Below are 21,810 nucleotides of genomic sequence, written 5' to 3'. Positions count from 1 at the left end.
AGGAAATACCATCCTTCCTGTGCTCTGTTAAAGGAAAAAGTCCCAAACATTTAGCAGTTCTGCCTTCTGAAATCAGAGAACTTTATTTTCCACTTTGTGCATGAAAATAAAGTAACTGTCACCCAAATCAAGATATCAAGTTGGGATATGAGAGATAACAAGCACTACATTCAATAAAGAAAAACAATAATCATGAACATATCAGAAGAATAATCACTTCTAAAAATGATTATGTGGTACAATATGAGAAACACTGTATGTCCATAAAACCTGAAGAGAAACACACTGTGAATACTGTGTTACAGCAATAACATGTGTTAATGTCTCAGTCACACTAGAGTAAAAATAGGAAGCCAACCTTGTGACTAGGAAAAACAAACTTGGTGGTTGTCTAGTGATTGCACTGAATTTTGTGCAGTAGCTGTGGCGGCAGGCTGGTCAACCAGACGTTAAGCATACAACACCCTTAATGAGCACAACTCAGCCATTCTCAGATGCAATCGTTGGCATGTTTTTGCAGTAGGGAACGTGACTCAGATGTTTACCAACTGCACCAACTACGTCCCCATTATTGATGAGGTTCTGACTGAATTTATCACAGCTAATCACTATATTATCACAAACAGAGTATGCCAGCTGGACCCCAATCAATCGCAGACAGATTGCAGACTGAATCTGGCTTAATAGTGGCTTTAATTTTGACTTTATCTGTTAGGTCTACAAAGTCTGCAAATAGTCAGAGATCTGTCTGTGATTGTTTTCAGTCATCCAGGTCATCGTAGTCTAAGGAGCTTGGAATGAAAAGCGTCTGGACTTCTTTCTCTTCAAGCAACTCAAAGAAGTCCAGACGCTTTTCTTTCCAAGCTCCTTAGACAAGTCCGAAATCTGGTTGCTGACTTTAACTGCTGTAAAATAAAATCTATAGGACAGCAAGTTCACTGCACACAGAAAATTAGCATGACTGTAGAATTAACTTTATAAAACTAAACGCCATAATACATGAAGAGACGAAACCCCTCACATTTACAAAGCCCTTGTTTTCTTTGAATTTTCCATGTATAGCAGGTATAAGGAACTCAAAGGAAAGAAGGCATGCGTCATAATTTTATCCCATTTTTACATCATTACTGCACATTTCCTTCACTTTTCTCTTAGCATTTTACTGCTGCTGCTTCAAAGTGTTCAACTGCCAAAGACAGCTTTTATTGTGAAAAAGCCAAAGGAGACACAACGCCTTTGTCGCTGTGATTAACTGCGAAATTAGATGTTGCCATTGTAGCCGCTAGTTCTACACTAAATTAATAATACTGACTATATTAGCTGGTGAACAAAAAACAATAACAAATAATATTTTACAGTCAATAACTTTTCTAACCTCGTATCAAATCCTCTGACAATGGCTCCCATGGCTCTGGCGGTGCCCGCTGCTGCCAACCCAGCCACGCCACCTCCAATGATGAGCACCTATTAAAGAAGGCGTACAAATACTAGTTAAGGATGACCAGAGTTATGGCCCGTGCTTAAAGTTAAAACTGGCAGAGTCACATTCACAGACGCATACCTTCTAAATAAAAGAAATGCTACCTCCAAAAGTACACGGACTCAGACTACACACCTTTGCAGGAGGCACTTTCCCGGCTGCTGTAATTTGTCCAGTGAAAAACCGTCCAAAGCTGTTAGCTGCCAGCACCACTGCCTTGTACCTGAAAAGACAGGGAATTCATAACAAAGAAAACAATGAATATAGATGTGCTACATGCAAAAAAGAAAGAAAAATTGAGCAGTTGCTAAAACATCTGAAGAAATGTTTTCCTTTTTCTGGTCTGGGTCTGTAATCCAACATTTTGTTTATAAGACAAGAGTACAGGAAGACAGGAGCAGATCATTCAACTGGACGCAAGCAGTCAACAATACATGCCTTGAAGGCACCGTGAACATACCCTGCGATGTTTGCCATGGAGCTCAGTGCATCGTAACCCTGGGCAATGGTGACTCTGGGCACCTGGTCCATAGCCAGGACAGTTGCTTTCTTCTTGGACAGCATGTCCATCAGCTCAGGGTTCTGAGCTGGATAGATGAAGCTGATCAAAGTAGATGCATCCTTCATCATATCCACCTCATGCACACCCAGAGCAGGGTTGAAAATAGGAGCACGGACCTGGAAGCAGACAAAGCGCACATAGTTCAAAACGAACGTAGTGTGACCAGAAATAACTGATCAGATCTTATCGAGATCAGTTTATCCCAGAGTATATATCAAAGCTACTATAGAGTACTGCAAGTGTGTCCTATATTTTTATAGATATGTATATTTCTACCTTTTCTTCGACATCAGCCAACTACAGTGCAGTGTTTTAGTTTTAGTGTTTTTTAGTTCTGACTTTTTTTATGCTATGAAGTTCACACCATCAGTTCCAGTCCAGACTCACCCACTGGTTTCATCAGTAGTATATTACAGTTACCAAGGCTCTTTCATGAGTGACCAATGTACTAAAACTCAGGTCCATACTGGTACGTATAGTATCCAAGGAAGTAAGGATCCAGTAGGTTGTGTTTAAAGTAAGTCATCCACAGCAACCTTCACTTCTCTCTGACATTTTTCCACTTTCATATTAGTTTAGATTATAAAATAACAAACCTTTAATTATAAATAATTATCAAATAAGAACCTGTAAAAGCATGAAGCTGCTTCTCATTTTCTTAGAATCGCTGCCTTTTTCTCATCCTCAACCACCATGTCTGACGTGAAGACAGACAGTTTAATTGTTTTGGGATAGTGACATGTTTTTTTCCCCTGCATTCACATACTCTGTCATCCCTCCACATCCTCCTACACTTACACCACAAGACACACATCACGCCAAAAGCTGCTGTCATCATCAAAACTCTGACTTCCTTCCTTTCCCCCACTTCCTTCTATTATCCTTCATTACCTCTTCTTAACCAGTCAGTCAGATAGTGATACATTTCTGGCACAGGTTTCATTCAACCGCCTTTTGTGCCCTCCTCTTCCCTCTCTACAACACACCCTCTCTTTATTTAAGACTTACCTTAACCACCACATCAGAGGCTAAGACATCTTTGAGGTCTTTGATTGTTGCTCCAGCCTGGGCGTACTGTTCATCACCGAACTTTGAAGACTCTCCAGCTCCGGACTCCACAACAACATTGAAACCCTGTTTGATGAGTGCCTGGACGCCGGCAGGCGATAGCGCCACTCTGCGTTCATTCTGGAAAATTTCTTTGGGAACGCCGACTGTGAGTTGTTTGTATGGAATACCTAGAGAGGGAAAAATGATCTGGTGAAACTCACAAACTGAAGGAAATTTTTTAATGAGCTACAAAAGCTAAGGTGAAATAAATAAATATTGAATCCTTAATGAAGAAAGATGGTAGAAATGTGCAGTGTGTTTCTGGGTTTGTACGACTGAAGATGCCACGTTCCAAAACAGCAGAAAGATATAGTGACAATAAACAAGCCACAACATTTTGCTTATGCTATGGATCTTTGCTACTACTACATGAAAGGACAACTTAGCTGAGTTTACCATAAACATATAAATAACGGCCTTTGTTTGCATTCCTGATAAGATTTTTCTCTTCATGTGACATTTGCAAATTAGCAGTAAACAAACTTGGACTGCAGCTTGGACTGCTGGTAAATTCATCACTTTTGCAGGTATTTTGAGTCTCTCATTTACTAATCAAATCATTTACTGATTCAAATGGTGACATAAAAAGGGGAGTATGATATGAGAGAATAACAAGGGATAAATTAGTAGCAAAAGAGAAACTGAAAAGAAAACAACAGAAAGAACAAACTGAAAACGTCAGAGTCTTTTTATAATACTTTCTTTTTCAAGCGACAGGCAGGCGCATGCTTTATTGGCTCCTATGGGAAATTCCACTGCAGTTCCTTCCTGCTGCCTCCTCAACCCATACACATGAACCTTTACTCTTTTCTGCTCCTGCTGCTGCAGTGACCCATCCTATGGCCACTTTTACAGGAAGCGTTGCAGCACAAGACGGCTCAGAATTTATTTTTCTGAGCCAACCATGTGAATATGGTCTATAAATCAAAGGTCAGTACTGATATAAGAACCCTATCTACCAAAATAAAATGCTCTCAGGTAGACTTCCGGCAAAAATTAGGATTACTGAATAAACACGCTGAGTAGACAAAAGCAGATAAACCCATTCACTAAAAGCAGTGACCAAGGGCTGTTGATTACCTTTTTTTGCTAAAGACCTAATCAATTACCGCATATGTAACGTGACATTTTCAACAAACTAAACTAAAGTAGTCCGATTGCAAACATACGGATAGATCGATGATGATCAAAGTGATCCGTGTTAATCCCTTCACATATCAACAACACTTGCAACACAGACGTGCTCGGAAGACCCAGTGCAGACACAAGAGACAAGACAAGTGAAGATAGTCTTATGAGTTGAAGATAACTTATTACGTTACTGTGAGAGCAATGAAAGCTTCCACGAGCCTGCAGCCTCGACACCTTCCCCTATGAATGAAACATTGAAAAGGGCAGACCCTCAGAGGCACGTGATTGTTGTTTTTAAATAAACATGTTTACACTGTGCCGATTTTCTTGGAAATGAAGACAAGAGGAAATGCTGAGAGGCTGACAGACCTGAGTTGTTTCAAAGGAGGGGATGCTTAGACGTACGGCAAACCAGCCTTTTATTATACAGGGACATTATAATCATTGATTGGGCTGAGATAAAAACTTACAAATAAGATTACGGTGATTTTTATTTTTTTAGATTAGTGCTGAAGCAGTTCTCTGACAATTTTACAAAAGAAGTCAGAAGCATCATGCTGTGCTCATTTGCTAACTCTAATCCCACAGTCATTTAGGTCTGTAAACTTGCTTGCAAGTTATGCCAACACCATACACAACATGCAGCAAAGTCTGATCTTGTCCACTTTAAAGAACAAAACCCGTCTCACGTAAACACATGCTTTCAGGTTATGCTGTGAGTCTATAGGTTCTCTGGAGGTCAAAGCATAATCACACGTAAGCATGTGTGCCCCTCCTACATGAGATCATAATCTGACACTTGTGTGTCCAGAATAAACGCTGCCAGCTGTTACTGGAGCGAGCTGAACTGCAGAAAATCAACCCATGTCACCATGAAGCAAAGGAAACCAGCACACGCAGACATAAAGCTCCTCTAACCAGCTGGTACTGGCTTCACAGTCATCACACCTGCTGCCTCAGAACCTTCAAACTGAGAATGTCCCTGAAACTGGGTTATGCACTATATGATATTTAAACAGTATGCAACACCGACTCTAAAGCAAAACTCCAAACTGAAAAACTGCTGGATGAGACTGAAGTTTGTCCTCTGGATTAACTATTTCATAACACTGACCTTCAAAACAAGCATGCAAGAATGAATGAATAGAATGCTACAACAGTGATTAAGGTGAACTGAATAACCCTCTATCTGTTTTATATAATGCGTAGCAGACACCTGTAACACTCATGCTGTACACCTGACACTGAGAAAAGACATGGATGCTACAGGTGGTGTTGCTCCTGTGGCTATCAGCAGTTAAATATCTACCTATATCTCAAAGACATGTCTCAATGAAACAGTAGAAAAACCCAGCCTGCTATTAAAGAATGACCAATCATACATAATTGTGAATTTCATGGCATTATTCTTATATAGGAACACTAGGTCACAAAAGCTTACACCTAGCAATAAAACACTGTTCCAGGCCTGGGTCACCTTGCCCATTTTATGGATTACGAAGACAGTCAATAAAACAAAGAGTCACACCACACTGATTATAGCATTAATGATTCTTTAACTTACGCTCCTCACTGTGCAGTGCCTTACCTGGACTAGCACATCGCCCGAGAGCTTGATGGGTCCTAAAAAAACGCAGACATGTTGACTTGATGGTACGGCCACTCTGCAGCTTTACAGCAGAAACCCCGCTGAACACAGGCGCTGAGCAGCTGGCTGCCACAACTCGGAGGAGGCTAGCCATGGTGCACGCACACACACCTGACACTCACACTGCAGGAGGAGCTATAGAGGACAGACAACAGCCCTCCTGGGAGGAGACATGAAAAGAGAGAGAGGGGAGGGTGGTTAGAGGTTAAGAAGAACTGCAGGATGAAACTATGTTGAAGTGAGAGGAAAAAATAAGCATGTTGAATATTTTTCTCGATCCCAGAACTAGAATCCAACTACACACATGCCAAATCCTTTCACAGAAAACTGTCCTTCCCTTGCACATCAAGGACATGCAAGTGACCGCTGTTTATGCAACAGGTCACATAGCTGCACTAAAATTCAACACCTTATTATGAGTGCGTTGTTTGATCGCATATCAACCTAACTGTGCACTAATAAAGCCACAGAGAACTACAATCACTTATTTTAATTGCAACAAACCAAATGATTCAAAGGCAGTAAACAGCATATGTGGCGTAGTGTGTTTGCTTTAAAAGAAGATAATATGACTGGGATAAACTAGGAGAGGAGGCTGGTGCAGAAGGGTTCAAACTAGACCGCACTGGCTACAAGCTCTACTGTGCCACTTTTTATGTCTTGAGTAAAGGTTAAAAACATGCACCAATCATTAGTGCAGAGAGTGGCGTTCAAGGGACTCAATGAACTGAGGAATCCTCAATATTTCAAGTAATTTGTCAAGCAAAAGAAATCATATTATTTGCTGCTACACCTTTGCGAGTGGAAAATATAGTTACTCTGTAAACTGCAATCAATGCTATTAATTGAGCTGTAATTTTTTTGTAAAAAGTTTAAAGAGCTAATAACAATGTCTTAGTACACAAAAAACACAAGTGATAAATTATAAACAACAATCAATACATCATTAAATCTAAATAGAGTCATACAATCATAGCGTAGGCACATTAATGAATATGCCTGCAAACATTTTAAATTAAGTTATTTATTGTTATTTCATTATTGAATTAAGCTCTCAATCTAGAGTTAAACAGTAGTGAAAATGTAACAGGCCACATATGACCAACAATATTCAAAAACTACCCAAGAAAACCAAACTGTAAAACTTCATAAACAAAAAACAGTCATTTGATGTTTACTGATAATTAAGAAGCTCATTAACAATGGGATCTCTCAGTGTACAGCCTTGGATGTGCATACACTGTTTGGATATTCATGCTAGACATTTTTAGTAGTATTATTATCATCATTATTATTGATTTTTCAGGCATTCAGTTGGAGCACAAAAGCTGAGCAGTCCTCAGTAAACCAAGGCTGAAGTTAAACAGGCCTGAATGAAACGTGGCAACATAAACGCAAAATGAACTACGTGTATGAATTAATAAATAAACAACAACACGAATAAAGGTCGATAAACGTTAATTGTGGATCATTTAAAGGCAGTAGTTGAGGGTTTGTTTGTTTTTTTTAACCTGTAACTACCACGTCATTGAGTTTCAGCTAACATGCAGCTAACAGTTAGCTAAAGATACATAAAAATAACCACCAACATCATCATCAAGCTGCTTGGGTCTGCTGCTTTGTGTTCTATGCTTAACCCGCTCTGAGCACCGTTAACCTTTCCACCACCTCGTGAGTCACCAGTAAAACAAAACCACATATCAATGGCTTCCTTACAATAACAACAACACAGCGGTGTCATTCAAAGAATCTGGAGCATAAAAGCTGGTGCACTAAACGCATTTCAGGCGGGCCGGCTCTCACACAGCTTCCCCTGCGACTCAAGAGACAACACGCTCACAATCCAGGCGGGCTGCTCGCTTCTTTTTGTCTATACCCGTGACAAAATATATAACCGGGGGGGGGGAGGTAAGGAAGCTAACCCGAGCTAACATAAAGCGCGCTAGCTTGCATACAAAGTCATATGGTTCTGATTCATACATGTAGGCGACGTGTGAGTCAAAAAGGCCCCTCGCACACTCGCAGAAATGCAAACCGAAACAAATGTATGGTGGAAAGCGAGAGTGGAGAGGTTAACGATTGATAACTCGACTGACCTTTGAAGACAGTCCCCGGCTCTGTGCAGCACAGGCGAACTTTGCGACGACCCGGAAGGAGTGAGGAGAAGCGGCCGGCACAGAGACGTGATTGGACCACGGGAAATGCGTCAGAGGATATCAGGCGGCGCATGTTGCGCTGTTACTGTCAGTGCCGTTTCTCTGTCTTGTCAACGTTTCCTTTTATGCTTTATGATAACTTTTCCACATATTATATGTCATCAGATTTACAGCCTTAAATCAGACGAAAAGTTATGGTGAAGCCTTTCCATGTGCTGGAAAAGACTAATGAGCACATTTCTGTAATGTACCTGAAAAATGCATAAAAAAACGTTGAAGGTGCAACTCTGCATGGCCCCACTGAGGCGCGCTCTACTACAGTTTACTAAATATGAGGCTCCGCTTGGTTCATAGAGTTTACTGTACAGTTTTTGTGTTGCTATTCGCATTTGCTTTCATTTCGTGGATAAAGCAGCCCGCAGCCAATACTCTCATTCTTTTTGTTCCTGCACAGAGGAATTCTTGGTCTCCCCAAAGTAGCACTGAGCCAAAGAAATAGGCTATTGCCAGCTGTGTTTCATTAATGCATGCTCAGTGCTGTGAAAAAGTATATACCCCTTCCTTTCTGCAAATAAAAAGCAGGAAGAGGTCGGATATTTTTTCAAAGCACTGAAAAATGCAATGTATGAGGACCCACATGTGCTTATATTTCAGGTTACCCCAGAAAGATTCATTCTGAGCTATGAGAAGCCCCATCTACATTTGGAGTAAACATTACAAAATTCACTTTTGCATGGGTCTACAGATGCTTACTTGGGGACCTGGATTAAAAAAAATATACTTAGGGCCAACTTTCAGGGCTGAGACTTGCATTGAGGTTGATTTAATTGTGTGCGATTCATGTGCATTAATTTATGCACATGTAACAGTCTCACATAGTCACAAAGTCAGCTGTGCACTTTGCATACTTGGCATGCCCACTGTTAATAACTAGGATGTCCTTGCTTTAAGGTGACCCTCTCTGTGGCTCTACTAGGCATCATATAAGCAAAACAAAAAATTCATGATGTCACAAAGGTAGACACAGAGGTCCAATTCATAGGATTTGGTCAATATTAGTGAGGGGCTTTTTTAAGGTGTTTACCTTGAGTTGTTTATCTTTTCAGTAAACCTAGCTGACAATGTTTTTCACAATCCAGACTCCAAAATACTCTTCTATTCAGATTAGAACAAGTTTTTTGTGGTCACCAGAAGGTTGGGGGTCCCTGGAGTTTTTTTGTTCATCGTGGCAGGTCAGTTATCTCAATTTACTATGCATACAAATATATTTGTACAAATTTAAATCTTTTGTCTGTGTTTATGATTTGGAGACTGATGTTATACGTGTCCTCCCCCTTGTGATGTCATCATGTGCGACCTCATACTGACCTGAGGCTGTTGTGCATTTGATTATGTTAGCATGTCATTGTAATCTTACATATAAAACACTAAACTCAACACCTGGGCTTCATTTGGTATGTTGGAGACTGCACAGCTGTATGAAATTCAGCGTTCTCGTGCAAAGTGTAATATGAATGGTGCTGTGAAGTCAGCGGAAGGAGGCTTTCACTCTGTTATTCTTGGTCTTAACCCAAAGATCTCTCATCATGGTAAATGTAAGCTGGTACACTGTCTGAAATGAAATCTAACATCATGATTGTCTCTTAAATGATGTATTTGCTATGAAAAATCACATTGTTGTGCTAACGGGGAGGTGAATTCTTACTGTTTTTACCTTTTAACTGTGTATCATTATTACAAAAACTGATACACGACCTGTTTTGACACTTAAACAACAAGATAGCAGCTTCTTTATGTGTCTTTGTTTATGCTATTCTTAGCTTCTTTTCTCTCACATTCATTCACTTAAAGCACAGCACATGTAAACAGAACAAATCCTCTATTTCTCATACACAGTGATCATCTGGTTCTCTTTATCAGGACCACAGAGCGGGATGCATTGTGGCTGCACCTGGTTCTCATTGTATTTCATTTCACCCTACAGACAGCTCTTCTAATTGCACTGACAGCCTGCATTCTTCCATTGTCTTTATTTTGTCCCTATTCTCACTAAATTCCATTTTTGAGGCAAAGAAACTTGTGCAAGAATATTTAAAAAGTCATAACTCTTCAAAGCATGTGTTTTTCAGTCCATCTGACAAAAAATTCTGAAAATTCTACCTGTTGCACTTCCTCGCTATGTGCAGTAGATCCACTAATGATTTGTTACAAATGAAATTACATATAAAATACTAACAATGTGCAGTTTTCATACTTATGTGGATACTTTATTTATATAGTATAAAAAATTGCATTTGATTTATCGTGCAAAACATGAAATATTTGCTTGTTTTATAGAATAAGGGCAATAATTCTAGAGTAAGCCATTTATAGTCACTTTTATTAGGGAAACCTGTTCAACCTCTTTTAATGCAAATATCTAATCAGCCAGTCACATCACATGGTTATCACTGTATTTAGGCAACAGAAGACTGGAAAGACTACCTGTTCTGATGAGGCTCCATTTCTACTGGAACATTCATATGGTAGGATCTGAATCTGGCATAAACAGCCTGAAAAGCATGGATCCACCCTGTCAGTTTAAGCTGTTGGCCATGTAATAGCATGCCAGTCATGTCAATGTGGACCAAAAAAACTCCAACGCCTTGTTGAATCTACACCACAAAGAATTAAAAGGTGTTCAACCCAGTAGTAGCAATGTTTACTTAATAAAAACTGCCCAGTAAGTGAACATAACAATAATTACTAAGATCACTACTAAGAATGCTCTAAATATTCTGCAAAACAGAATTTCTGTCACCATTTCAGTGATTATGTTTGCATTTGAAGAGATCTGGGGGTTTATAGGTTCAAATTGCAGCTATTTCAAGTCAGATTTGTAGGTTTTAATGAGAGGAAGGTGGTTGTAAGCTATCTAGCTTTGTTGTTTTTAAGCTTTGTGAGGTTGGAGAAAGATGAGTGCTTTTACCTGACAGAAGGCTCTTGCCCTGTTAGGACATTTGTCTCAGATTGACAATGTTGAACTGGTGTGACCTTTTCTAGACATCGGCATCTGCAGTGTGGTCTTGGTTATTTATGGTAATTGCCATTTCCCACCACTAAAAAGCTTTGACTCTCCTGAACAAATGGCTTTGGTCTGAACTGCCTGAACTTCCCAAAGTTCATGACCTTCACTGTCTTTGCCCTTTTCCTGGGAAAACCCCATCTCTCACAAATCATGTGTGCGGTAACAAAGTTTGTGATTAAAGTTCATCCTTTTGTCTGACAGATAGTGACATATGTGTAAATCAAACATGCTGAATACAATGAAATTTCATCTGGTGAAGAGATTCAAACCAAAGACAATGTGTGGCGCCAATTATGCAACAATGACTATTTTTTGTGGGGTGTGTGTGTAATAGTATGGTAGTGTGTGGGACAGAGAGGGAGAGAGAGTTTTCTGGGAGAAAATGCTTTGAAGTTGCAGAAAATTCCAGGAGTTTCCTGTTAAAGGGTCCGGGGTTTAATTCGATCCAGCAGTGTGTGTCTGTGTGTAAGGAGAGGAGTGTCTCTCGAGTCAGTTTCTCTGCTGCAGAGAGACGTTAACACCACGATAGTCTTTGCTTTTCCCTTTCCTTTACAGATTCCAGGTTGGATCCACCTGTTTTTCACCATAAAGCCTTCAGCGGAGCGTTGAACTGGGATTCAGGCTATTGTTTTATTAACTGGATACTTTTTTCCCCCTTTTTTAAAATAACTGCACATCACTTCTAAACAAGCGGTGGTGAAAGCAACACTGCACATATGTATTTTTACTTCAGATGAGGATTTATGAGCTGCTAAGCAGTTCCAGCTGATCGCCAGACCAATTTATTTGCAACATCAGTGAGGATGTCTCAGTTTTTTACCTCACACTATCTGTTGCTGATTGCAGCTTTGTGGAGCCTCAACAACCTGGGTTTGCTGGCTGCATGGCAGGGCTTCGGTGACGGTAAGCCAAAGGAACTGTTGGACCCAAATGTACGAGACTGGGGAGACTACTCAGACCTTCCTCCTGGAATTGAACATGGATTAGGGCTGGAAGAAAGCAGAGAAGATGGATATAACAGAAAAGTTGGAGAGTCATCATCAAGCTTGGCTCCAGAGATGGATTTCCTGGCTGACTTTGCAGGTAAGAGGAATTAATTGACCAGCAGATGTTCCTGTTCTTATGTCCCTACAGTCACCGATTTTCCCTTGCAGGTAAAAAGCGTCTGTGGGTGATAACAGCTCCATCCCACAGTGACCAATATCTTCGTATGATGGAGAAACAGCTAGAAGAAATGGAGCAAGTACTTCTCTGCAATTTATTCTGATACATACACATTATTTACTCTTTTTTCAGATTTAAAAAAAATTAAAACTAGCTGCTTATCCATCAATTTTTACTTGTTTTATTTGATTGTTTCTTTCTCTGCCTTACTCAGAAAGGCCTGAACTGCCATTTAGCAGAAAGAGATACGTACATTGTAACTATCATTCAGAATGCTATGATGGAGGGACGGATCCAGAAAACAACTTTTCAAGGAGATGCCACAGTCGAGAACCTGGACCCCGACACGGTTACCAAACTGCTGCACTACCTGGAGCTTACCAGCCAAGTAACCAGTGTGCCATAAACTGTGTGATTCATTTCAAACTCTTGGCAACATATAAAAAAGTTATTGCCTTTTTAATTCTTTTTTAAACTGAAATGCTTCTTGGTGGTTTACTAGTTGATGTGTTTCTGATTTGTGTTGAACACCAATCATGTCAGGAGCAAAAGTTCACCATGCTGGTTATAAAGAAGAACCTACGGGTCAGCGAGCGCTTCCCTTATCCGGTGCGTGTCGAGGCCGTTTTGGAGGTCATCGATCAGTTCCCCATGAGGAAGCTGGAGAAGATGACCAGAAAAGGATCTCACCTCAGGTTTCACTACCTTACTTTTATTTTTATGTGATGACTAATTTTAAAGGTCCTATATATGATGATCATGCTTCCTTTTCAGCTGTACACCGTGAAATGTTTGCCCTGTTTAGCATCAATAATTCATTTTCTTCCACTTACACAGTTCAGGCTCATAGAGGTCTGGAGCCTATCCCAGCGGTCATGGAGTGACAGCCAGGATGTACCCTGGACATGTTGCCAGTATATTGCAGGGCTAGCAGAGAGAGTCAGACAACAATTTACTCTGACATGCACATCTATGGTCAAGTCAACATCACAAATTAAATTAATGTAATATTTCTGAGCTTTGAGAGGAACGTGTCAGAAACTTTGCCAAACAGTCCTAGACAGGCTCCTGCAGTGAATTCAGAAACAATAAGTACAGAAGAGTCACAAAATGTGCAAGGATATTTGTACCCAGTGCAAAACAATTATATACAAGAGTTTCAGAGATCTTTAGACCATTATATGGCGTACGCACACAAATAAGACTAGCAGTTACAGAGACTGAGTAACGGTTGTCCTCCTTCCACCTGGAGGCTGCTGAGTAGTTGATGCAGGTAAAGAAAAGTCTCATTAGTTTATCCGGTCACTTAAGTGTATGACCGCCTTGCATTCACCGTCTGATGATGAAATTGACGTTACTCAGATCAGAGTAGTCTCTAGCAGACTCAAGAACACAGAAACTATAACTCACCTATAAGCAGTTGGGCACTAGCTTAAGTCAAACTCACTTCTGAGAGACTGAATTAACTACCAATGGGAAAGAAGGATACTATGGACTAATAAGGTTGGAAAATATGCAAGACTAATCTACACAACCAGAATATTGAATATCAAATGCAGCAACTGACAAAGCGATGGGGAACAAGTGAAGCGATTCATTGGTGAACAGGACGTTATTCCATGGGCAGTATCTGCTCACCAGACTTCCTGCTAAACAACTCCCCCTCATTTTATTTTATTGTATTTTTTTTTTTTTACAATGGCTGACACTTACGTTCATCAGTTTTAAAAAAAAAAGATGATTAAAAACAGATAAAGATTTCATAGTTTTCCAAGTGAACACACATGTGAATTTTTGGTTTTCTATGCCATGTTTTAGATGTAAAACCACCAAAAAGAAGATTGTGAAAAAAAGAAAAAAGATGACACTTAGTCCTCAGAGGAGAGGAAATGTGACTTCTGTGGTGCCATTACAAAGAAGACCACCTTTGGACAAAAAAGCTGCTCTGAGGAGTAAGATCCAGGATATACTGAGTGGTCGGTCGAGGTTTGTAATTCGTAAGCCGTCTACAATGAGAAAGCCTTCGAGCAACAATGATCCCATCAATTCTAAAGTACAGGAGAAAACAAGGGTGAGCAGTCTTCCATCTGTTTCAAGGAGCAATGAGGAAGTAAAGAAAAACAGGTAATGTCTTTTTAAGTTTGTATGTTTTGTTAGACTTTGAAACAGAGTGAAGAGTATGCCTTTGAATGTTTTGATTTGTGTTCACATCTGGTATTTCTTGCCTCCTCTTCTGCTTACAGCACATAAATACTGTTTTTAGTGCTGGATGGACATCAAAGTGACTTTTTTATATATTGTATTGCAGCACTCATCCATCTGTGGAAGAAGGAAAGAAAAGAAATGTAGAGAAAAATAATGGAAATAAAACTGGTCAGAGTGGAAAGGGGAACAAAAAGGAAAAACAGAGGTCTAAGAAAATAGGCAAAGGGAAAAAAGGAAAGAAAAGAAAAGGAAGGGGGAAAAAGTCCAATAGAGAGGCAAGTGAGAAGGATAAAACAGCACTGAAGGAGTTTTTGGACAGTTTAAAGGGGACAAGAAGGTTGATGGTAAGACCTTTTGTCTAATCGTTGCACTTCTCTTTGCCTCCAGATTGTTAATGAATTTAAATCATGTGTTTTCACGGCTGTACCTGAACCAATTTTCATGTTTTTGTTTTGCCTCATACAAGGTGATCTCAACACCCAACAGAGAGGCAACACTGTATATCCAGCAGACTGAGGAGAATGAGAAGTATCGCTGTGAACTCGCTATGAGGAAGATCACAGTGGCAACCATTACTGGACAGGGAAGTGATGGCACACTTATAATTCAGCACTACCACCTAGGTAGGAAAGGTTTTTACCTTTTGTTGCCAGTTATGTATTTGCATTTCAACATTTGTTTAGGTTCTCTTCATGAATGCTTTTAAAACTACAAATCCTCTCAGGGTTCACTGAACCAACACGTATTTGGTTTTGTTTTGTTTTTTACTAACATGCAACCAAAGGCAAATATAGTGCTTCCTAGAAACTGAACAGTAACAAAATTGTCCGTGGGTGTTGACCTATTGCCAGCTATTTTAGCATGCTAACAATAGCTAACGGTAAAATACACAGACTGTTAATAAGCCTTAAGGTTGTTAGTAAGGAGATAGCCATCTTGGTATACGCCTTATGCGTGTACAGACATGGATTATTAATAAATTAATTTTAACCTTTGGTCTGAAGTCTGTTTTTAGACACACTAACCCTGCGCATGAATGTCATCGTCATTCTGATATTTCAGTTTTTTGTTTTTTTGTTTTCAGTTATTGAGGGTGACAGTTTGGGTCTTCTTCCACATAGTGATAACACATCTGAATGGCACATACTTACAGTCATTTAAGTTAATTATCTTGGAATCTGCAGTTGTTTAGAAATGGCTTCAAAAGGTTTTAATTTAAGTCTCCTATTGTCTTTCTTTAATCTTGACTGAGTTCGTTGGACTTTCTCATTGTTCTGAATATTGGTCAATCCAATTAGTGGCATCAAACAAATTCTTTTTATTCTGGAAAAGAGAAACTACTAGTTGTAGTCAATCAAGAACCTAATAGGTCTTGGCCTTGTCAAGTTAAGACAATGTAGAACCTTCAGCACCAGTTACGCTGAAAAGCCCTCAACTGCCATGACATTCATGGCCATGATGAATGTATGTAAACTTTTGAACACAATTGTTTGTGGACTTGTTTTTGAAGAACTGTTGTTTCGAGCCTTCGATTAATATTTTAGCCTAACTCCCATATGTCACCATATTGGTACATCATTTATTAATAACATATGGTTGAAGGTAAAGTAAGGCAGTTCAACTTCAGAGGGACATAAATTATCCCTCAGTCACATAGGCCTAGAGACGTGGCATAGCAACCTCCCGTCCTCCGGGAAAAATGTGTATTCCATGATTGGGTCGAGAGTGGTTGCTAGAAGTTGTACAGAAGGCGCTGAAACTAAAACCTCCTTGTGATCACTGTGGTTGGTAGTAGAGTTGCTGCAATGACAACATCTTCAATGCAAACTGTTATCAACCAAAGAAATCATAAGGAGTTTTGGTGCAGCACCATATTCCTCTTTGTCACCAACATCACCAAGCGATTGCAACCACTTGCCAACCAGTCAGGGAATATATATTTTCCCCAGGAAAAATATATATGCCAGAGGGTCACCGTCAATCTATAGACCTGCAGGACTGAATATTTAAACATGCATTAAGTGATTAGAGAATGCACATTTTTATCTGGAGGCTGATCTGTAGACCTGTGTGAGTGGGCGCCTTACTGAACCAAATTTAATGCTAGCCTAATCCAGTCAATGTGCGTTGAGACATTTAACTCAAAACTACAAAGTTCAGCCTCAGTATGATGCTGAATACAAAATCAAGAGCACAACAAAGTCAGTGGAATTCATCATCAGGGAACTAACCCATACAATACACAGTTCCCATCAGCCATAAAAAAGCAGATAGTATCTAATAAAGCATATAGCAATAGACAATAATAAAGTGAAGTGGTTTAGTCAGAATAACATAAACAGCTCAGGTTTACTGCTAAGCAAAATGTAATAGTTCTCTGAGCTTGTGTACCAGGAAGTAACAGTTTAATTTTGCACTGCGGAATGTAGTAAATGTTTAGTTTAACCTTTACACTGTGATACTTCAGTAGTTACATTTTAACAGTTAACACAGTAGTCCCTTTCCACAAGAGGACTTGGTGAATATACACAGCCAAACAAAAGCCCTGTGTACTTACTGTCTTCAGGTTCACACATCGTTCAGAGACACTGATTTGGGATATAGTGGTTATAATTACTGTTTTTGTTGCATGCACTGTAATGTGTACTTGGTATTTTCTCTAACATCTGTGTGTGCACACATTGATTTATATCCTTTGTATGTGTGTTCTCCAGATTCAGAGCCTCCACTCAGTGGCCAAGCAGAGCACTTCTTGGATTTAGGGGCCATCTCTCTGCTGAGGGCAGAGCTCGGCCTGTCGTCGCCCGACCTCTTTTCAATGACTGTCACAGATTATGACATCAAGGCCAGTGTAAGAAAATCTCACCTGAGCTTTCCAAGTTTGGCCTTTTCTTGCTTATTTGGCTTTCTGATAGCAGATAAGTTTAGCGATTAAAAGGACAACACACTCATATTTCAAAACCATTGCAATATTTGAACAATATTTGAAAGTAACCCATCGAGGAACCCATTATTTAACCAGGCAAAGATGGGACTTTGATGTTCATAGCAACAAATATTTCTGGCACAACTTCACCTACTTCCAGGGTGCATGGAGAAGACAAAGTTCTGATGACTCCAGCAACACTTAAAGTAATCGGGAACAACTTTATTATGTGACCAAGTGTTGGTCACTTAATAACTTTGACATTCACCAAAAAAGAAAAAAAATTGTAAATAATACAGTTGTATCGCAATACATTTTCCTTGTTGTTTAGTTGCTTATGTATGCCCATAAAGACTAAAGATCTAATCCCTCACCTGCTCTTATCCTTCCCCCCCAGAGAGTCTTTGAGGCTCCACCATCAAGCCAGGCTTTGTTTGACTACATTGACAACTTTCCCTCGAGGAACCGAGAAAAAGAGAAGGAAAGAAAGAATCCACCAGCATGCTCTAAAGACATGGGACAGCCTGTAGTAGAAAACCCACTGCTCAGGTAATATAATTAATGTTTTTATTGCAGTGAGCACCATCCACTAAGAACAAAACAAGCTCAAAATAAATTTGAAGATTGCTGTAAACAGGGTCAGCATATTTTAATCTCTCCGTCACCTTAAATTATCAACAGTGAAAAAACCCATGTGGTTAATGCGACCTTTTTTTAGTGGAGCGTGGATCTCTGAAGCTTTCACAGTCCAATCTCCTATCTTTATCTTAAATTGTGTAATTATTCTTCATGTTCGTCTTTATTGATTCCTGTGTAAGTTTATGTTTGTTTCTATTTTATTAACACAAATCATGATATAAAGTGTAGCATAATTCAAATTTGAAAACTGAGTAAAAGTATGATTGAATCTATGGTCTTCCATTTTATAGAAGGTGGTCTAATGACTGAATGAAACTGACAGGTATCCAAGTTTAAATCGATATTTTTCATTTCTAGGTTCATTTCTAAAAGGAGACTGCTGCTCATCTCTGCTCCCTCTGAGGATGACTATTTGTTTCAGCAGCAGCTCTCTGCTGTCAGAGGACAGGAATGTCCCCTGGGTACGTGTTTTAAAAGACCCGCGGTAACAAGGAAGTGTTACAAGGAAGCCAGAAGTCAGACATGGGTAGATTTGTCATGGTTGTGAAATTCGGACCTGAAAAAGCATACCATTAAACAAAACTGTACAGATCATGACAGAATCAAACAATGAATATTATAATATGAATATTAGTGTATTAAAAATGTTATGCATTTATAAAATTGTGCGGAGCAAGAGCCATATTATTTGAAATATATAACCATAGCTAGACAGGCACTTAGCTAAATAGGTTCATCGACACAAAATCATTTCTTTGTCTTTATAAAAAAGGATCGTTTTGATTATCTGTGCTGAATGTGTCCCTTTTAATGAGTCTAAATGTACCTTCTCTTGTGTTTTTCTCAGGTATTCGTCACTTTGCCATGCTAAAGCTGATAGGAACAGAAGAAAAAGCATCAGGAACTGTTGAGTTATTTCCCTTAAATGGTACGTCATGGTAATGTGGGGCATTCCAGGTGTATGAGACGTAATGGAGCATATACGTTTGAAATCATTAGTAATATTGTATATTTTAAGGTAGGTAGTTTAATAAACATTTTGGTTTAAGAGCAGATTCTTTGTTAAAAAAAAAAAAGAAAAAAGATTGATGTGGCTTGCATGATCTCACAGGTTTTGTGGACTGCAAAAGGCTACATCTGTCAACCAAAGAAAGCCTGTAGCTGAGGAAGACACACTCAGTATTTATATTCTGTCATGCTGTCACTACTGCTAACCTTTTGCCACATGTAGATATGTGGTTTGGCCTGCACAGAGATGGAGATGCAGTTGGCAGGTGTAGTCTACATCAGTGGTAGGGAACTCTAGGCCTGAAGTGCCATTGTCCTGCAGGTTTTAGATATCACCCTGGGTCAACACACTTGAATCAAATGATTGGTTAGTTACCAGGCCTCTGGAGAACTTCAAGCCATGTTAAGGAAGAAATTTTAATCAGCTGTGTTGGATCAAGGACACATCTAAAACCTGCAGAACACCGGCCCTTGATGCCTGGAGTTCCCACTTCATTATAGCAAAGAGATCTATACAGCTGACCAAAAATGATCCCAATGGATAAATAGCAATACATGCTGCACAAAAACAAAAACGCGCTTTTGATTAATTTTTTGACTCCTTTTTGTATGTTTCCTTTAAAAATGCAAAAATAAAATCAATGTCAGCACAGATGACACAAAGGGGAAATGTAGCTGCAGAGCACGAAAAAGTTTCTGTTCCAGATAGTAAAAGTTTATTTTTGCTGTAAAGTCGAGCATTTCAACATAGAAGTATATGGGACTCTCTCCCTTTTGGAGCCTAGAGGAAATGCTTTTGAAAGTTTTGTTTTGACTGTAGTTTTAAGGTTGAGCTGTCATAATATTTTATCTAATCTGAACGTATCTGGGTTATCCTAGTTTTCGTTTCTTTCGCTTTTCACTGTTTTGTGTAATTTAAATGACTTCCATTCTGTCATCCTTCCCCCAGGTCGCAGTCAGACTGAGGTTGAGTCATTGACGCCTGACTTGGTCAACAATATGAGGGAACAGCTAAAGATCGATAAGGACTATTTCAGCATGGTGGTTGTGGGGAAGGATGGTGACCCCAAAACATGGTTTCCATCACCTATGTGGTCCCTGGATAACATCTACGACCTGGTGGACTCTATGGAGCTCCGCCTCCAGGAGGCGAAGCTGCAGAAGAGGCTGGGGATTCACTGCCAGGAGGACAAAGGAAGAGGAGGCAATGAGCAGGAACACTCCCACGGATACAATGAAGAGAGGGCAGAGATGATGCACTTCTACAGCCAATCCGAGGAATAATGACAAAAAAAGAGGAAGAAGCGATTATCTACCTAAATTTTTTAATATGAAACAAAAAGTATCAACATGTGGATTTGACTTGAGCCAATGAGACCTCAAAACTGGACTCATAAGAATCGATAAAGTCGATGTATAGATGATGATCTGCTGGATCATACAATAATAAGCTGGATATTTTACAAGAAATAAATACATTTGAAAAGATAAGCAGACAACATTGGCGTGGTCTTATTCAAGCATTTCAACTGCCCTTTAAAAAAGCAATTTTCTCTTTGACTTCATATGTAAAAAGGGAAGAAAGTAATTTCAAGACAGAGCAGACAGTGCTTTTTACTAATATGTCTGTCTAGACCTTTCAAACACATCCACTGTGCAAGTACAAAAAAGGAAAGGTTCTCTACTGAAATATGCTGATACTAAAACGAACAAAGTATTGAAATAGAAGAGAAGTTCTTTTATTTAAGCCATGACTTTTTAAAGAGCCGCATAAACCTCGTGGTTAGTAATACAGATGTTAACAAAAGTTTTACATGAGTTCTTCACTTGCCTGCATGGACTGATTTCTTGAATTCAGAAGTCCTAACACTGAAAGTTTAACATCGAGTTGTGACCAGAACATGATATGACTCATTCATCCAAATACTAACAAACCGGGATCCAGCAAGGGGAATAGCAAATGTTTACAATGAAACTCATGTCAGATATATCCTGAAGCAATGTTTAGTAAAATCAACACAAGAAGAAGATATGCAGGCTTAGCTCAGAGCAAATGCAAGTGTCCAAAATAGCAAACACCTCACATGCAATAATATGGCTCTGCAATATTGACTCTGCAAGTGCAAAAAGAGTGAATTAAACCTTTAACATAGAGGTTATACATCACAAAAGAAAATAGAAAAGAAAGTAAAAGCATTTTTACTTTAAAAATGAGGGTTGATGCTAAAGGTAGTCCCACATAATATAACAGATGTGAAGAATAGTTGTAACATAACTATGATGTGTAACAGAAAGTGAATGTAGAATAAGTTGAACAATAAATCTAATCAAAACATGGTACAATATAACAAAGCAAAAAAAAGTGAAAAGAAAAACACATCCATCACACAACTGGCTCTAAATTCAGCTCTGGCCTTCACCTCAAAATGTGAATTATAAGTAAGAAGAAGAAGAATGAAGGTTGAAGTAAGACAGAAAGTCACTTTAAACTGTCTCTGTGTCAAATTTGCATGCTGACATAATGTGCCTCACAAATTCCAAGGAAAAGGAAGCCAGGTCGATTAGAGACCTTGGAGAGAAATCCAAATAGTCCCTTTGAGCTTCCACTGACAGTGGCGTAACAGACTTTTACCAGGAGTGACCCCTCCTGACCCCACTGACCACCAACCGGACCGGTTGGTGCGAAAACAAACAACAGACAAACACAGCAGGTT

The 21,810-nt window shown here is 39.4% G+C and overlaps 2 protein-coding genes across 2 annotated transcripts in view; one reads left to right on the top strand and one right to left on the bottom strand.

The window, feature by feature from the left end:
• The window catches only part of nnt (nicotinamide nucleotide transhydrogenase), a 36,684-nt gene extending 28,523 nt beyond the window's left edge, over positions 1–8,161 (bottom strand). The window contains exons 1-6 of the mRNA XM_005941813.2: positions 8,028–8,161; positions 5,872–6,091; positions 3,051–3,280; positions 1,941–2,158; positions 1,616–1,703; positions 1,376–1,464 (exon numbers count right to left, since the gene is read on the bottom strand). Coding sequence (XP_005941875.1) covers positions 1,376–1,464; positions 1,616–1,703; positions 1,941–2,158; positions 3,051–3,280; positions 5,872–6,025 — 779 coding nt within the window. The 5' untranslated portion in view covers positions 6,026–6,091; positions 8,028–8,161. The remainder of the gene's footprint in view (positions 1–1,375; positions 1,465–1,615; positions 1,704–1,940; positions 2,159–3,050; positions 3,281–5,871; positions 6,092–8,027) is intronic.
• A 3,435-nt stretch (positions 8,162–11,596) lies between these two features.
• Positions 11,597–20,582, top strand: ccdc80l2 (coiled-coil domain containing 80 like 2). Its single transcript, XM_005941814.3, has 12 exons — positions 11,597–12,237; positions 12,309–12,397; positions 12,533–12,706; positions 12,862–13,013; positions 14,137–14,442; positions 14,627–14,867; positions 14,990–15,146; positions 17,238–17,374; positions 17,847–17,998; positions 18,446–18,549; positions 18,936–19,016; positions 20,046–20,582. Exons 1-12 carry the CDS (start codon positions 11,958–11,960, stop codon positions 20,378–20,380), a joined length of 2,208 nt encoding a protein of 735 aa, XP_005941876.1. The 5' UTR covers positions 11,597–11,957; the 3' UTR covers positions 20,381–20,582.
• The last annotated feature ends 1,228 nt before the right edge of the window (positions 20,583–21,810 follow it).

This window comes from Haplochromis burtoni, unplaced genomic scaffold (assembly GCF_018398535.1).
Source record: "Haplochromis burtoni strain Fernald_Lab_line unplaced genomic scaffold, NCSU_Asbu1 Contig_325, whole genome shotgun sequence".
NCBI classification, from domain to species: Eukaryota; Metazoa; Chordata; class Actinopteri; order Cichliformes; family Cichlidae; genus Haplochromis; species Haplochromis burtoni.
This window is presented reverse-complemented; position numbering and strand designations above follow the sequence as displayed.

What these genes read in the sequence shown, in the direction of transcription:
- ccdc80l2 (XM_005941814.3), top strand. Translation starts at nt 11,958, where the DNA reads ATGTCTCAGTTTTTTACCTCACACTATCTGTTGCTGATTGCAGCTTTG. An exon ending in GAGGAAGTAAAGAAAAACAG is followed by an intron (nt 14,443 to 14,626) that starts GTAATGTCTTTT and finishes ATTGTATTGCAG; the next exon opens with CACTCATCCATCTGTGGAAG. An exon ending in GTAGAAAACCCACTGCTCAG is followed by an intron (nt 17,999 to 18,445) that starts GTAATATAATTA and finishes TTTCATTTCTAG; the next exon opens with GTTCATTTCTAAAAGGAGAC.